The 19186-nt window shown below is 33.9% G+C and overlaps 1 protein-coding gene across 1 annotated transcript; it reads left to right on the forward strand.

The window, feature by feature from the left end:
• Nucleotides 1-14782: 14782 nt before the first annotated feature.
• On the forward strand, nt 14783-18410 carry LOC104897634 (lysine histidine transporter-like 2). Its single transcript, XM_010684563.3, has 7 exons — nt 14783-15306; nt 15763-16146; nt 16262-16655; nt 16889-16994; nt 17710-17801; nt 17998-18066; nt 18165-18410. Exons 1-7 carry the CDS (start codon nt 15155-15157, stop codon nt 18261-18263), a joined length of 1296 nt encoding a protein of 431 aa, XP_010682865.3. The 5' UTR covers nt 14783-15154; the 3' UTR covers nt 18264-18410.
• Nucleotides 18411-19186: the final 776 nt, after the last annotated feature.

Below are 19186 nucleotides of genomic sequence, written 5' to 3' on the forward strand. Positions count from 1 at the left end.
ATCCCTGAAATTGCCTATTTGCCCTTCCTTCTTTCTTCCACGTTTTCCTCCCTTCTTCTGCCTCTGCCTGTGGAACATAAGCAGGGGCTCCTCTCTCCAGCTTTTCCTCTTTATCTCTTCTCTCTCATGATTCTTTGACTCTCTCTCTCTCCTTTTCTGCCATTACTAGGGTCCTTTCCCTTTCTCCTTTCGATTCCCTTCTAATTCAAACCAAAAAAACAAAACCTTCATCTTTCTCTCTCCTCCTAGATCTCCGCAACATTTCTGCAAATTCGATTCTGACCAGCTGTCGTTCTCTCAATCTCGAGATCTCTAACAATTTTAGGTTATCAGTTGTTCGATTACACTTTTTTGTTTAACAATTTGCTGATTCAATTAATAAATGTTCAATTGTTTGATTTCTGCTGTGATTTCTAGGGTTTCGTGATGAATTTGATCTGAAAATCGCGCATTTTGTGATCAAATCAAGGTAGAAAGATGGACTCGTGGCGCGGAAAAGTGTCGCTTGGAAATTTGGATTTTTCAGGCTCAGTGAATAAGCTTCAAGATAGTGTTAACAGGCTAAGAGCATTGAGAAGAATTTTGATAGTGCTCTTGGTTTAGAAGATAAGCCTCAGTCCAGCAATGAAGGTTTTTTTTTCTCTCTCTTCTGCAGTTTCTTTCTTCTTTTGGTTTAATTTAGAGAATAGAGTTGTATATGTAAATGTTGCGTCGATTTTTGTATATTGAATTATTGATTAGGATGTTATATATTGCTGATTGTTGAATTATATGTAAATAATCCAACATGTTTAATCGCGTTTTGGAGAAAAAAATCACCCTAATTGATCTAAATGAAGGTTTTGTTCTTTTTCGTTTTTTCTGGATTTTGACCTAATTTTTGTTTTCCAATTTGGGTTTTGTTATTTGCTTGAAATTTTTTGGTTCAATTGGAAAGTAATAACCTAATTGTGTTGATTAGGGATCTTGATTTGCATATGATCTTGATTGGAAAGTAATACCGGAAATATACTCATCGCCATAAGTCCATTTCAAAGACTGCCTCATCTATATGATTCTCACATGATGCAACAATACAAAGGGGCACCATCGAGATAGCCAAGCCGTCATGTTTTTGCAGTTGCTGATGCTGCTTGCAGGTAATATTCGCCTCATAATATTTCATTTTATTTATGTAAGTGCCTAACATGAATTAGTTTTTTGATAGGGCTATGATAAACGAGGGGAAAAGCAACTCCATTCTTGTAAGTGGCGAAAGTGGAACTGGTAAAACTGAGGCTACCAAGCTGCTGATGCGATACATTGCTTAAATGGGAGGTCATTCTTCAACTGAAGCACGCACAATTGAGCAACAAGTTCTTGAAGTATGATTATACATATTTATGCTTGTATTTCTTTTGTTTTTCTTATAATGTCATAAGAAGTTCATTTGTGGTAACCGATTGAAACACAGTCGAACTCAATTCTTAAGTCATTTGAAAATGCTAAAACAGTTAAAAATAATAACTCCAGGTGAAGAGTTACATTCCTCCTTTATGATAAAACAATGCGGTCATTAGTTCTCTCTCAGTTGAATCTGTATGATATATCTCACTAGAACATAAGTTCTAGGGACATTTGACTGCTAAAATATCAATGTTGATCTATCATGTTCTTTAAGCACGGACTGCACTGATATTTTTCTTCCCTTTCTAATATTGTGAAAGGTTGTCAATGAGTATTGCTTTATAGGTAAATTACTTTTCTTCTTTTTTCCATAATGCTCCTCACGAATTGTGAATGCTTTCCTGACTTCATCGTAATTTCATCTTGTCTCTTTCATCTGAAGGGTAGTACTTTAAAACATGGTATCTAACTTTGCGCTCTTATACGGAAAAGTGCTTTCGGGTCCTAGCTTATTAGTAAGGCTGAAATAAGTAGTTGTCCTGGAGGTACATTATATCAAATTATTAGTCAATGACTGATGTGAAATGTTGTTCATGTTCCAGATTATCAGGACTAGAAAGGGTGTTATATTTGGTGGGCTCCTTGATTGTCCTCTTAAACCTTGTCCAAAGAGGAAATATCAAGTGAGTTGATTCATCGTTGTTGACTTTCTTTTTTTACCATGCTTATGCTTGATTGTGCTTATGCTGAACTTAATGATATACTCCCTCCGTTTCATACTAATCTACACACTTTGACATTTTGCACTATTCACAAATTTTACTTTGACCATCATTTGTGATTTATACGCGAATGAAAATATAGTCATGTGGGATCTCGTTAGATTCATCATAACATGTATTTTATTAATATGTACTTTTTATAATTTTTACAAATACAAAACTAAAGATATATGTCTTCAAAGTTTTGCATTGGCATGCGTGAAAAGTGTAAGTGTGTAGATTAAAATGAAACGGAGGGAGTATGTGACAAGGAACAAATTATTCTTTTTTTTTTACAACTAAATTTGGTGCACCAAGGTTGTTTAGAGCAATATGTAAAGATCTATCCTTTGACTATGCGTAAGCTGTGCAATTAACTGAGCTGCTTGGTAGAATGTGTTTTCAAATGACAGAAACAACCTGGTATTAATCCCACGGGGGAAGGGGTGTGTGTGTGTGTGTGTTTAATATAGTCTACCTTACCCTTCTCGTGTTCATACAAGTAGTAGAATATTTTTTGCATGTTGCTAAGAAAAAGATAAATGCAGTTTATTTACTATTTAATATGTTACTCTTGGATTTTACTTTGTTTATGTCGAACAATTACAGTTTCGTTAACTGCCCCTAATGCCTTTCACTTTAGAATCGTATCTGAGTAATCAGGATTGTAGCCGAATTTATCGATTAAGCCTCCTTAAAGGTGTTTCCTGTGTTTGGAATTACAAGAGAGCTATTTGTTATTCTTGTCTTACTACTGGACCATTGTTCTGTTCTACATGTTTGAGATAATTATTTTTGTTGTCTCCTGTCCCGTCCAATTGTGATGCTGAACACGCATAGTTTGTGTTTGTCCAATTGAATAATTGTCATGAGTTAGTAGAGTGTCTTGGAAACTTATGGACCGGCAGACTGTTATAGACCTAGATTGGTTTTTATGTGGTTCATGCTCATTCACAAGCTCTGCCTTTTCAACTTTATCTATCCTTATCCATCCTTGTCTCGAGAATGCTCATGAAGAGATGACCAAAGAGAATTGGATTAACTAAGAAACGAATAGTTGTAGAGATACAAGTGCAATACATCCATTGAGAGAAAATGGTAGTAAAAGAAGATGAATAAGTTTCTCTTTATGATTATGGGTTTCACACTGTCATTTTATAGTAACATTCATTTGTAAATTTGTAGTTAGTGTCTCATGATGTAAGGCTTATGGAAATCCCATTACTTTATGATTCTATTTAGAGGACACGTTATTACTAATAACTTCATTTCTCTGTTCTGATGGCTTGTTTTATTTTAAAAGTAAATTTAAATGCTAAAAGGTCTAATTTATAGCCAATAAGAAGGTCAATTTTTATGAGGAAAAAGAATTATTTTTTTACACTCTTCCTCTCAGGATTGGTTTCTGTCCCTGTCACATATAACTTTTTTTTATAGGATGTCTCCTAATAATCGCAGGGAAATCAATGGTTAACTAAAATATAGCTTCTAGATATTGGTAATTAGTGATGTTAGGATAACCTTGTTATATGCTACTATTCGTAATTACTCTAATAATTCAGGATAAGATATGCAAATGTTTGTTTATTACATTGTTAAGTACGAAAGAATTACATTGTTAAGTACGAAAGAATTACATACTTTTAAAAGAGAACTTATATAGATGCCAAAAATAGCTATTATGTGAGGAAATAATCCTACAAGGTGTGTAGCACTAGCTTTGCGTAAATCTTTGATATGTGTTTCTGATATATTACTTTGCTTGGTATCTCTAAATTATGTAGGTCTACGATAACAATGTTGAAGGAAAGAAGATGTGTTATACCATTTATGGGGAGGTATGCTTATGCTTGTCTAACTGCACACGAGCTTGATCTCATACCTAATGAATTGTTAATTTCAGTTATATTGTGATTTTACTGAGTATATCCTCCCTTTACCCAACGTGTTAAAGACTTAAAGATAAGGATTCCTAAGAGAGAAAGAGGGAAGAGAGCAATATGTCCACTTTTAGCACGGTAATTCAGTTTTATTTTGCATAAATCGTACATAAAAAGTGAAAGAGGAAAGGATGTTGGGAAGAGTTTAAGGGGGTTTCTTACATTCAAACAGTCTTTTTAAGTAGTTCTCGAGTAATGAGACTGTTTGTCTTTTAATGGGCTTATTTAAATTTTGAGCTGATTTTTTCAATTTTCACTTTAATTTCTCAGTTATTTTGATTCTTTTCCCATTTTGTATAGATGTTAATTCAACCATATCTTTTGAGTTTCTAAATTAGGAGCTTTGTAAAAAGTAAGCATGCATTTGAGTAACTCTTGTTATGTACCTTTATTTAAGTTCTGTCAAGTAAGCATGCATTTATAAAGAATGTCTAACCCCGAAAGACATATTGCTTTGCTATATAATATGATGTTATGAGTGCGAGCGGAAGCAAAGATTTAGAGATATAGGTGGATATACGGCAAAAAAAAGTAATATAATTTGACACAAATTTAACTTGGGAAAAGTCCTCAACAGGCACAAATCGACGAACAACGAGTACCCAATAATCCACTATATATATGAAAAATATGAAACTATAAGAACCTTAAATAATTTGAGTAAGTAATAAAATTACGATTCTGACCATTTACTAACAACTCAGAAAGGAGTAATTTAACGAGACACTATAATATTTGAGTAGGGAGATTTTGTGTATAAAAGGATAGTCTCTCAATTTCTTGGAGAGTCAAACATTTTCTGAATAGGTGCCAACAATTATCTGAGAAGTAGAGGTAACTTACATTGTAGATAATCTCTAAGCCAAAATATTATATGTAGGAAGAAATCTTTTAGGATCGGAGCCTTGAGGATAATCTATAGATTATTTTGGTGGATATGTGTTGCTTCTTGTGAATGTCCAAATAGAACTCAATTGTTTATAGAGGTGCTTAAATTGGTTGACTAATGCCAAAAAGAACAAAGACGTCTCTAGCATTGATTCCATGAAAAACCATGTAGAATATTTTGCCTTTAATGCTCTTCATATCATAATTTTGCTCAAGATTTTTATATTAAGGCGTGCACTTCAAATATATTCTAGGATGATCAAATCCAATTTGTAAGAGCGCTGACCTTCATGTAAAGAAATTTGAGATATATGCTTGAATATGGAAAACATAATGTGGTCCATAGAAAAATTTGGGCCACACAAATCCAGCAACGAAAAATAAAACAGTTATATTTACCCTAACAATGTGATGGTTGATATACAAGTTCACATTGTGCATATAATATGAGGGGGGGAGCGAGGGGGGGGGTGAAAGGGGACAGAATAGAGGGGTGAGAGTAAGGGGGTGAGGAGAGGAGCGAGGGTGAGAGGGTAAGAGAAGAGGGAGCGAGGATAGGGGTGAGTGGGGAGAGAGTGGGGGTGAGAGGGGAGGGAGCGAAGGGTGATAGCGGATGAGAAGGTAGGGAGTTAGGGTGGGGTGATCGAGGGGGAGAGTGGAGGATTGAGAGGGTGAGGAGCGCAGGGGTGAGGGAGAGTGAGGGGGTGAGAGGGGAGGGAGCGAAGGGTGACAGGGGATGAGAGGGTAGGGAATGAGGATAGGGGTGAGAGGACAGTGGGGGGTTGAGAGGGTGAGCGGGGAGGAAGCAAGGGTAGGGGTGAGGGGGGAGGGAGCGCAGGGGTGGAGGTGAGGGGGAGTAGGGGGAGAGGGGAGGGGGGAGCGAAGGAGGCAGGGGAGTAGAGTGAGGTCTTGGCTTCTCAGCTGTTAATTTTCGATTTCTCTGGATGTGGAATTGCTTTAGTCTACTTTTGAAGCAAGCTTCATGATTAATGTCATGCACCTACATCCTTAGAAGCTACTAGAGATAGGTAGATCATTAAATTCAAGAGAGATACATGCCTTGATCATCGTTGTCCCCAAAAAAATTAAAGGAAATAAGAGAAAGATAGAAAATATAAGAAAGAAAAAGGGTAATTCATCATCTGTTACTATAAACTGTTCTAGGTGATGCTTAGTTGAGTTTTACATAGCATCCCACTGTAAGTGAAGCAAAGTTATGTGTTTGGTGCAATATATTTGTTCTTGGACAAACTTTACATTATTTTTGGGACTTTTAAGATATTGAATGCTTGGTTCAGAAATTTCTTCATCTACCCTTCAATAAAGATGCTCAAACTCATGGCATTTAAGTTCCTGACTACTTAATGTTCCACATTTTAGCAGCATATGTCAAGGAAAATGAAAATAAGTTTCTTCACTAGATAACTCACATCATTGATTGTTGTGAAACATTTTACATGAAATCTGAGTGTTTATGAAGCAAGTTGAGATATTCTGTCGGAGTTATCTGACTTGCTTAGGGATTGGGTAGAATAGTGTTGCTTTTGGTTCTTCTGTATTTTTTTCATATTTCCAAATGTACATGCTGGTATTCACTAGGATAAAGTCTATGTACATTAGGAAATGATTAAACTCCTTATCATACATGTTTGTAGTATCTAAGGTCTCAACTGCTTTTGATGCTCAACATTATTGTTCGCCATATTATGAAAGGCATGTTAAATGAAAGCCTGTTTAATCAAAACCGTAGACCTGACTGAAACAATATCATAGTTTGTGCTTGGAAAACAGAAGAAACACCTTTTATGTTGAAGAGAGCAGTGGCTCAGCCTCTGCTGAGCAAATGAGCAATGTGAATTCAGTTCCAGCAGCAAACTTCGGACCAAGAAAAGTCGGCGAGTGAAGAGACCTATGTTGAAATAGAGGTCTGTTTATAGAGCGCTCAATGAGGCACATCCTCTTAAGTTTGATTTGTCCATGCGTATCTTTTGCAAAATATGTTCAGGTTTTGCAAAATATGTTCAGGAACAAGTTAGTCAAGATTCTGTTTTTTGCTACACATGCTAAATGAAGAGAAATTTATTTCTTGGTCAACCATCAATACTAACCATGTACTGCAGGTCACGACCGAAGGAGTCATTTCCCAAACATGGAGATAAGGATGCACACTTGGTTTCTTTTTTCTTTTTGTTGTTGTTCAATATTCTATTTTTCTTATCCATTTGGGAAAATGTAAGAATAAATATTGGTGGAAGATTGGAGTATTGTAGTTATTTTGTCATTGCACTGTATTAGTATTATGTTAATATCCATAACCTTGTAATATTCAAACAGATATGAATATAATGTTGAGTATACCTTTAGTTTGATTATAGTTGATTGATTTTTTCAATTCAAATTGAAAGAGATTAAACTGGATTTGCAGAAACGCAAATTACTATATCAAGATCAGGCCAAATAACATTTTAGGTGTATAGATATAATGCAATGCAAATCACTATAAAATCCTAATGGTCTAACATCTCTTAATAATAAAATGTTTATAAATTTATAATTAGTAAAATGTTTTTGTATCAATTTGATAGATGGTAGGAAAACAGAATAATCATATGAAGAAGGTATAAGAGTAATTGGGTCATTATTTCTAACTACGATGATCAAGCTGAGCATGATTGAAGGGAAGAAGATGGAGGAAATTGAATGAACATAGTAGGCCAGTTGCGAAAATGCTAGCAACAAGGTCTTTTATGATTATTATATTACTTCCTCCGTTCTGAAACAAGTGAAACATTTCTCCCTTTATGTAAGAGCTTTTTGAAAGAACTGTTTCACTTATTTCATAACGGATGAAGTATTAGACCTTCTAGCATCTTGGGATTTGTTTATATAGTTGGATCAACTACTACTTTCGCGTTGGTGATATGCATTTAGTTATTCACTTTTTGATATGCTTTGGTTTTGCTTAAATCAATTATGCTAATACTTGCATTTAGTTATTCACCACCAATTTCACTACATTGGGGAGCTTGCACTAACAATGGTTATATGCATATATGTTATGCGCAATCGCTACATGTTGCAATTATTAAAGAGCAGATAAAGTATTACATTAATCAATAATAATTAAGATATTTTGTCCAAAATAATAACACTATAAATTTTGCTGCCTTGGGGGGCCGTGCGCGATAGCGCACGGACCAACAACTAGTTGTAAAAAAAATGGGGAGTGACTCTTCATTACCCCCAACCAATGAATTGGTGACATATGGGCTATGGCATAAACGAGAAAGTTTCATTAGTGAAAAATGAATAGAGAGAAAGCTTAATCACATAGTAAAAAACGAATAGAGATTATAGAGCACTATAAAGAGCTTTATTGTTACTAGTGTTTTGAAAGTGAGAATAGTGAAAAGTTCATTGAAGAGTCATTACCTCTGTATATGCTCTAATAAAATTCCATTGAAACTATGTTATTCCTTAATTATAAATTAACTATTAAGTATTGCAAAAATACAATTTGTAAAGTCATAAACTCAATTAATTTTAGAGCAAGCTCGAAGCCATGGTCGAATTTCTAAGTTCACTAGCTCAAAAGGTTAAAACTATAAGTGTATATCCCGAAAATTTAAACTTGCTTAAATTAAATAATAATAATTAGTGGTTGAAATTTTCCTTTACTCATAAGTTATTATCGAAATTTTGTTATGCTATATCCACATAATGATAATTAATCCGTTAAAATATAGGTTACAAATAATAATAAAATTATGTTAGATTAAATAATAACAATAAATTAGAGTAAGGAAACAAAGTAGTAAACAAATTGATTACTTTACAAAGTAATAGCATTAGGAATCAAAAAGAAAATGAGAAAAGAAAAGAAAAAGAGAAAAGAAAAGAAAAGAAAAAGAAAAAAAAAAAGGAAATCAAAAACATATCTACTGTTTCATTTTCCTTCCTAAACAACCCGTTTTCCATTTTCCTTCCCAAACAACCCGACAATGAATTTTGATTCAGGACAGAATTTTTTTCACATAAACAAACTCAACTGCAATTAGAAACTTCAATTCAATTCAAACCCATCTAAAAATCTGATTTTTATACTCAAACCCACCCAAATTTCAGTTTTCTTCACCAAATCAACCCACCAAATTCATGAAATTTATCCCCCAACTATGCCTATAAATACCCATTTCTTCCTCCCTCAATTCACCACCACAACCATTCCACTTTCTTCGCCAAAAACCCGCTAACCCTCGCCGGAAAAAGCCACCAAAACGCTCCCCAAAGCTTCTGTTTTTTTTCGCAACTCTTCCTCCTCTGTTTCGGGTCAGCCACCGCAGCCCCACCGCGGCGCCGCCACATTCCTGCGCCTCCTGTGCGCCACCACCACACCTACCCACCGCCGCGATCTCCCTCACCTGCTCGCCTCTTCTTCTTATTCTTCTCTCTCTCGCCCCATCTCTCTCTCTCGTGTTTCGCTCTCTCTCCTCGTGCGCCGGAGGAGCCACGCCAGAACCGCCGGAATCCTGCGCCCCCATCCACGCTGCCGTGCCGCTGCTATTGGATCCCTGACCCCACCGCCGGCCATTCTCCCTCCTCTGCCCTGTTTTTGGTCCTGCTCAATTGAGCAGAGGTATGAATGAACATACCTTCCTTGTTTTCATTTTATGAAGTTGGTTTGTTTAAATAACTTATGGGCCATGTTACTCAACTTGTTGCTCAAAATAAAATCTGATTTTTAATTAAACTAAGCTATAATGGGCTAATTAATTAGATTACTTTTTTAATTAGTTGTTCTAATCAAGCAACAAGATCTAAACTAATTGAGTTAATTATCACCAATGGTTCACCTTATTTTTGTAATATGAAATTGTTAGACTTACTTTAGTTAGTAGATTAAATTATAAATTTACGCAACTATTTATGATAAACGTATAATATTACGAATCGGCAAGAAAACTTAGCGATAACGTCACTTAGTAATTATCAATTTACTCTTATAATCGAAAAATAATAAATGAATATTAGTAATTTATGATTAGTTGGGCTACGATAACTTAAATTATTATAAAACTTGTTGAAGCTAATTAAATTACTTATAGTACAAATATGTGATGAGTAAAATTATAATTTAATTAATTAAAGTAACGTAAGCTTAAATAATGAGTTTATGTAGCATCAACAACGATCTTTAATAATAAAAGTAATACTAATAAATAAAGGTCAGTTGTTAAAAGAAATCGAATATTTACATTTTTGTTGCGTCATTTCATGGTTAGATTTAAACGGAAAAGATATTACAGCCTCCCCCGGCTTTCAAGTTATTACGCAGGAACCGAGGTAACATCTATTGCTAACACCCACGATCCCCTTCGAAATGTGTTTATGAAATGATGTTTATAATTATGTTAAGGATTTTGCAATGTGAATCTTATATGGATTGTGGGATTAAATTGTTTTCGAATGAGTTTCGTAAATGATGATCTTATGAGTTATTAATGCTCAAGTATGATTCATGAAAGATCTATGGCTTATGCCGATGAATGCAAAAGAAACGAAACATGATAAATAAAAGTGAAAGAGGTTCTGGCAGTATAATGTTACGCTTATCTACTTTATGGTCGTGCACGTACCTTCGCACCCGCCGTACACCGAAAAGGGAGCTGGGCTCCTTGAGGGGTACCGCATGCTATTTTGGTGCGAGCGGTGTATCCAAAAAGGGAGCGGGGCTCCTTGAGGATCATCGCATGGTGGTGTATCCAAAAAGGGAGCTGGGCTCCTTGAGGATCATCACATGGTGGTGTACCCAAAAAGGGAGCTGGGCTCCTTGAGGGTCATCACATGTCTATACTCGCCAGTTACCAAGCTAAAAGATGAAAAGATAATGGGAACTTATAAAGTATCAAGATGCTATTTATACTTGTTTACCTTGCTATTATTTCATTACGAATTTGAAATATGTTTTACTATATTCTCTTCTCCCTGTTTGCAAATAAAATGAATTGAAATGAATTTACGTTGTTAGGGTAGTATGTTACTGAGCTTCGGCTCACGATGTTGCTTTTGGTTTTAGGTACTAATGAAGATGACGGGATGGCGTAGAAGTGAGGATGGCCAACTACTTTACATTATGAAAACTATATTGGTTATGTACTCTAAATCTATGATCACTAGAACACGAACTTAGTTTAACTATAACTACGTAATCATCTATGCTTAGCTATTTATATTAATATAATTAAGATGCTTATTTTAATAACTATAATATGTTTAGCGTCATGAACGAATGTTTGCCTTGTATTTTCTCGAACGGAAAATACGGCAGTAACGCACCAACCATCTAAGTTCCGCTGCTAACATTAGATTAATTAACTTAAAAATAATGTTTAGAGGTCGGGACGTTACAATAACGATATGACACTACTAGAAAATACACATTAAAAACCGAAACCCAAAACCGATCTAAATGGGTGGGAACCATAATCTATCTTTCTCCTATTTATCTATTGTGCAATATTGATGGTGGAAGAATCTATACAAATATATTAAAAGGCGTGTGAAAACAAGAAAATGTGCCATGTGGCACTCTCCCTATAGAGTGTTAGTTCATGTAATCCATGTACACTAAAAAAATTAAGAAATTGCATGGTATAGGATTTGATCCTGAGACCTTAAGTACATATACTAAAGTTCTAACCACTAGGCTAAGTTATATTTAGTGTTATTATTAGAAAGTATTATGTTAATAAATGAAATTTTTTCTTCCTCAGGGCATAACCCGGACCTAATAACTAGTTAAACAATAAAAATGTGTGTTTCAAGATTCGAACCCTGACTTCTCATTTGATATGCTAAAACACTAACCAACTACACTACAATACTCAATTGGTCTTTTTTGGGAAAAAATCATTTAAAGAAAAGATAATATTTCTATTTTTGAATACTTCAAATGCATTTTGGTAAATAATCCGGAGCGTATTGCTCTGGACACAAACTAGTTTACTATTAAAATCATTAACTTGCTAAATTTAACCATGATATTTAACATTCCTAGCTACAGATACAACCCATCACACTTCCAGAAACGCATCATCTCCGTGACTGCTAGGTAACCCATCTTCATTTTTCCATTCCTCAGAGTTCCTTTGGCAAAATGGACACAAACCCGTTTTTCATTCAATTTCCACAAAGAAATACCGTCATCATTGTTCATTTTATTTCCGTAAAGTCTCAAACAATGGGTGGAAATTTCCGGAGGAAAGCCATCTGATTCCAGCATGCAAACTACTTCATTTTCTGGTAGTGCATCAAAAGACCAATCGTTTAACACTGCATTATGCAAAATCATGTTCAAGACCGAATCCATGCATTTCTCATCTACAATTCTCCAATACCCATTGATTTCTAATGCACTAAGAGCTTCTAGCCCAATCTTAATTCCTCATCACTTGCTCGAAAATTACAGCTCTTAGCTAGAATATCATCTAGTACAGAATCTCGATCGGAAAAATAAGTCATAGCTTTTGAGAGTCTTGTAATTAACACTTGACTATCCGATTATTAGGCTAGGCTGCCTAATCTATACAAATATATTAAAAGGCGTGCGAAAATAAGAAATTGTGTCACGTGGCGCTCTTCCGAGGTGTAATCTATTTACAATAAAAAGAAATTGCATAGTATAGGGTTTGATCCTAATACCTCAAGTACATATACTAAAGTTTTAACCACTAGGCTAAGTTGTATTTAGTATTATTATAATAAAGTATTATATCAATAAGTGAAATTTTTTCTTGCCCGGGGCATATCCCAGGCCTAATAACTAGTTTTTTTAAAAAATATTGATAGGAATATCACACACTATATATAGAGGCAAAAAAAAAAATCGATTTTTTTTCCCTAATATTCTTTTTTGGAGTTACATTACTTTTTCATCAGAGGTACATCACTTATTCAAAATTTACGCACTATAACTCTTATGAATTAGTGATCTAACTCTAATGAAAAAGTGATATAACTCCAAAAAAAATTCAAATTTCTAATATTCCTTTTTTTTTGGCTCTAAATTTTTTAGATGGGTATAACTCTAATGAACAAGTGTTGTAACTCTCATCCAATCATGTCGTTGAGATTCATTCTCATTTATCATGTAAGTATATGTATATATATATATATATATATATATATATATATATATATATATATATATATATATATATGAGTTCATATGAGAATGCATACTTACATGAGAAATGAGAATGAATTTTAGGGGCAAGATCACATGATAATCCTTCTTACATGAGAAATGAGAATGAATCTCAACCACACGATTGGATTAGAGTTACAATATTTGTTCATTAGAGTTATACCCTTGAAAAAAATTCAAGCCCAAAAAAAAAATTCGAGATATTTTTCTAATTTTTGTTTGTTTGGAGTTACATCACTTTTTGATTAGAGTTACATCACTTGTTCATTAGAGTTATAGCATGTAAAATCCATTATCATTTCTCATGTAAGTATGCATTCTCATATGAACTCACTTCTATATATATATATATATATATATATATATATAGGAATAGGATCTTGTGAAAACACCCATTAAAATGAAAACTAAAAACACAAGATCTGGAGCGTTGATTTCTAATTGTATCATTCTCGCATCGCGTACTCTCTGGTTCTCTTTTTACTCCTCTGCTATTCTACTGATGCATCCCAAAACAATAACTCCAACAAATACAACTACACCACCACCAACAACAAAAACAACGCAACACACACAACACAGGGAAGGGAAATTCCTACTTAAAACTCTTTCTCTCTCTTCAATCTCTCTCATCTCCGACGAATTTTCCGGCATCAAAACGACGCTGTTTAACACCTTTCTTTCTCATCTTCAACGTATATTATAATATTGCTCTGAAGAAAAGCTTTTTTTTTTTGACGATTTTTCAAATTTCAGCTTTTCAATCGCTAATCAAATAGAGAAAATCCGAGAATTTTTGGATTTAATCTATTTTTTTTGTTGAATTTCTTTTTGTAAATCGTTTATTTGGTCGGAAATTGAGAATTTTGGAGATTTTTTTGTTGGTATGGAGAGAGTAGGCGCCAAGAAGTGGTGGGAGGAGATGAGAAGGTGTGATGTGATGATGATGATGGTGATGGTGTCGTGGAGGAGAGAGAAAGTTGGGTTGTGGATATGGTGGATCGGAGAAGACATGGAAATTTCAGTAAAATTTCTTTATTTGATGAAGATGAAGATGATTAGAGAGTTTTCATGATTTGTGTGGAGAAGTTAAGGGGAAATGGCAGTTGGTAAAGAAAGAGTTAAAAAAGTGTACAACAGACATAAAGGCAACTGTTGTTGTAGTAGTACATTATTTTTATAGTTACCTTAGAAGTGGAAGAAGTTATTCTTATAGCATATAAAGTTATCCTAAAAGTGCTAAAAGTTACCCTTGAAATATATATAAAATTACCCTAAAATTGCTAAAAGTTACCCTAAAAATGGTAAAAGTTACCCTAAAACTGGTAATAGTTACTCTTATAATCAATAAAGTTTTCCTTGAAATATATAGAACTACCCTTAATATAATAAAGTTACCCCAAAACTGGAAAAAATTACCCTAAAAGTGTTAAAAGTTACCCTAAAGGGGTTAAAAGTTACCCTTGTTTTCAGATTAAGAGGTGTTTTCAGCGGATCCTACCCCTATATATATATATATATATATATATATATATATATATATATATATATATATATATACACACTTTAGGGTGACACAACAAAAAATATTATTAGTTATTTACTTTTCCCTTAGAAAGAAAATTATAAAAACAAACCAGCTATAGAATATATATTACAGTTTGCACCTAGTTTTAATTAAATGCACTATGCATTGTCCTAATTTTAGGCAATGAAACGAATCTGAATCTGAATCTAAGTTTCTATTTTAAGAAACTAAGAAACTCAATTCTTGTGGACTATTCTACCAAAAAAATAGCTCAAATATACCCTATAAAAGATACCATTTGCTGATACTTGAACCAACTTTTCAAGTTTTTGTTTCCTTTAATTTCTCTCTCTATCATCCCCTTTCTTTCTATCATCCTATGTACTGTACTTAAGTTTGTCCTCTCTAACTAATCTTTTTTATCCTGAAATTATAAGTTGATAATATGACATTAGATAATAATGTCAACATTGATGATTGGTTGCCTGTTACTTCCAATCGGAACGCAAAATGGTGGTATTCAACGTTCCATAATGTCACTGCTATGGTTGGTGCTGGTGTTCTTAGCCTTCCTTTTGCTATGTCGGAGCTTGGATGGTATGTAATTTAATTTACGTCACTCATCTTAATCGTATATGATCTTACGTTAACCCTGACATTGAATATATATATAATGTTTACATAGAGGGGTAGATGAGGGTGTGCAAGAAGCCCAACAGCACAGGGGCCCCAAAATTATTAAGGTCTCAAAATATATTATTTTGAAAATTTTACTTCATATTTGAAGAAATCACCCTTGTTTCCCACCCTTAATAAATTTGTCAATGATTTATATTTAGATTTTCAACTTTCTAGCTTTAAAATTCTAAACTTCCATCTTTATTTTCTATAAATTTATATAAATTTAGGGCCCAATTTTCATAATAGAACCGGGGCCCCAAAATCTTCAAGACGGCCCTGTCAGTTTACAATACAGACATAAGATCGACTTGTAAAAGTCCTTTCTATCCTTTTACATACAATATTACTCTAATAATTTTGTTTTGTTTTCAGGGGTCCAGGAGTAACAGTGATGGTATTGTCATGGGTAGTGACATTATACACCTTATGGGAGATGGTGGAGATGCATGAGATGATTCCAGGGAAGCGATTTGATCGTTACCACGAGCTCGGCCAACATGCATTTGGAGAGAAGTTGGGGTTGTGGATTGTAGTTCCACAACAACTCATCGTTGAAGTGGGCTCAGACATAGTATATATGGTCACCGGAGGCAAGTCAATGAAGAAGATTCATGAACTAGTATGCCATGATTGCAAACCCATTAAATTGACCTACTTCATCCTCATCTTTTCTTCCGTTCATTTTGTTATATCACACCTCCCCAATTTGAACTCGGTGTCTATCATCTCCTTAGCGGCTGCTATTATGTCCTTGAGGTAAAAAATGATTGAATGGTCTTTTACTAGTCATAGGCCTGTATTGTAAATCATACTTATAACTCGATAAAGAATAATCATATTGTTTGTAACTTATTACGAATGCAATGCACAGTTATTCTACAATAGCATGGGCCGCATCCCTAGTGAAAGGAGTGAACGAGAATGTGGATTACTCTTATAGAGGCAAAACCCCAACTGCACAAACAATGAATTTTTTCACAGCATTAGGAGATGTTGCATTTGCTTTTGCTGGTCACAATGTAGTGTTGGAGATTCAAGCTACAATGCCTTCGAGTCCTGAAAGACCTTCAAAAGAACCAATGTGGAAGGGTGTAAAGTTCGCGTACATTGTTGTTGCTATTTGTTACTTCCCTGTTGCTTGGATTGGGTATTACACCTTTGGCAACTCTGTTGAAGATAATGTTCTTATTAGTCTAGAGGAGCCTGTTTGGCTTATAATTGCTGCTAATGTATTTGTTCTCGTTCATGTCATTGGGAGCTACCAGGTACTTAATCACTCGCTAACTTTTCTACTTCATCTGTTTCATAATATTTGCTACACTTTTTATTGTGGGAAGTTTCACATTACTTGCTACACTTCTTTTTGGGCAATAATCTCTCTATCTCTGTTCTCACATGGGTCGCTTTTCTTTATTATCAATGCCCTTCAGCAATATATTTATTTGTAATGTTTTCACACCAATCTTTTGTTACTTATATATATTGGCGGCAACTCTAGGTATTTGCCATGCCAGTATTTGACATGTTGGAGACTTTCTTGGTGAAAAAGATGAAGTTCAAGCCTACCAGCATCCTTCGCTTCGTCACTCGCAATGTATACGTTGGTATGTTATATTTCCATGAATGTAAAACGTGTAATTATCATTGTAAAAAAATAAGTTAAGAGAAAAGATTGGTTTACATTAAAGTTGAACGTGTGTATCATGAAAAGTTAGTGGGTCCATTCCAAAAATAGAAATAATAGAAATAAGTGAACTAATAAGGGACATCCCGAAAGAGGAATACGGATAAACTAATAACAGAATGAGTACCTTCTTATATGCTAGAGCATGGTCTATATTATTGCTACTTTTCAGTTGCTAGTTTCAAGATCTAAAATTATATGATACAGTATGAGAAAGTATAGTCCCATACTCGGTATGGGACAACTTTCCCATACCATTTACATATATGATTAGATGTAATCCAGATATGATTTAATAGCTAACTGATATGATAAGATATTGTTAAGATATGATATAAGATTTCAACTAACAAGCCCGGAAAAAAAAAATGAAAAACAAAAAATTTATAATTTTTTAATATTACTTTTGTCATAAAAATTACATAAATGCCATGGTATTTGCCCATGCCGGGTATGGGAATATCATTACTCGATACAGTATATACTTTTACAAAAATATGTCAAAATGGAAATTTGGCAACATAAAACTATTGTTTTTTTTGTTTCCATCATTTTACTTTTAATTTCCAAAAAATAAAAAAAAATTTGATAACAAACAAGCCCTTAACTAACTAGTTTTTGTTTGTTGGTTTCAGCTTTTACAGTGTTTGTTGCCATTACTTTCCCTTTCTTTGGCGGTCTTCTTGGTTTCTTTGGAGGATTTGCTTTTGCTCCAACATCCTATTTCGTAAGTCAAAATCTTGTTTATTCACTCTAAGACCGGCTTTGTTCTCATCAACTTACGAATAAATGAAAATAAGTTCTAATGAATAAAAGTCAATTATGTAAGGAGTATAACTAGCAATTATCATCGGTTAACTTTTAAAATAAATATAAGAATGATTTCTCGAATTTTTAAATAGCTACCCACTTTTTATTTGCAGCTTCCATGCATTATTTGGCTACGAATTTGCAAGCCCAAAAGATTTAGCTTTACATGGTGCACCAATTGGGTATGCAATTTTAATTAATGTCCAAAAAACTTAATTTTTTGGTTATATTTTTATAATTCTCCCTTAAATTTTTTCTACTTACATTTTTTTTTTTTCAGTTTTGCATTATATTTGGAGGACTCTTGATGATGTTGGCACCTATTGGAGCGCTAAGGAATATAATTCAAACTGCCAAGAACTACGAATTCTATTCGTAGTTTTATAGGCCAACAATCAGTTGATGATATATAAGAGCCAACATATATATTGTTGTGAAGACATGGTTAACTTAATTATGTTAATTGGTTTAGGATTTTGATTGTATATAATGGTTTTTGTTTCTAAATAATGATAGTTTCTATTAGTGTTATTTAGTTTGTGAGCCTTCCTTCCAGTTATTAGAACGAGAAGTTGTGCCAAAAAAAAAATTGTATATCCGAAGTCCCACTCTAGAACTTCTAATAAACCATCTTGTAGTCAATTTGGGTCTATAGTAATTAAATAATTGATGTTACTTCATTATTGATCCTATAATGTTGCTTATTGATCCTATAATGTTGCTTGTTTGTGGTTTCTATGGAATGTCTCTTATTTCTTTTTTTTTTACTCTATATAATTTATAGTTTTGTGGGTGGTAAGTGAGCTATATGTGATTGATGGATACTAATATACTACAATTAGTGCCTTGTAGTTCTATAGAGACTCCAACGATAAATTGGTACTAAATCGTAGTTAAACTGATATGAAATTAAGCTGGTATGAAATTGATTTACACTTGATATCAAATTTTTAATTTGGTACCAACAACCCGTCGAATTACCAAAATGCATTTTTTAGACCCTTTGAAAGACTCCTACAATTAGACACCAATACGGCAATACTTACCTTATAAGATACACACAAGCTAAGAGAGTCCATAGTCTATGTGATCATTACTTTTTTAAGGTGTGTTGCCAATTCACAAACAATATAGAATATAGGAAGTGAGAAACGAAAGACTACGGCGTAGCCGCGTAGGTAATTAAGAGGGTGTTTGGTATAGAATTAGTTGACATAGGAAACATATTCAAATAAGCGTTTTCATTTCTAATTGTTTGGTATGAATGTTAAGTAACAAATACCGTTTTTGAAGATATCCTTA

The sequence above is a fragment of the Beta vulgaris genome, chromosome 6 (genome assembly GCF_026745355.1).
Source record: "Beta vulgaris subsp. vulgaris cultivar EL10 chromosome 6, EL10.2, whole genome shotgun sequence".
NCBI lineage: Eukaryota > Viridiplantae > Streptophyta > Magnoliopsida > Caryophyllales > Amaranthaceae > Beta > Beta vulgaris.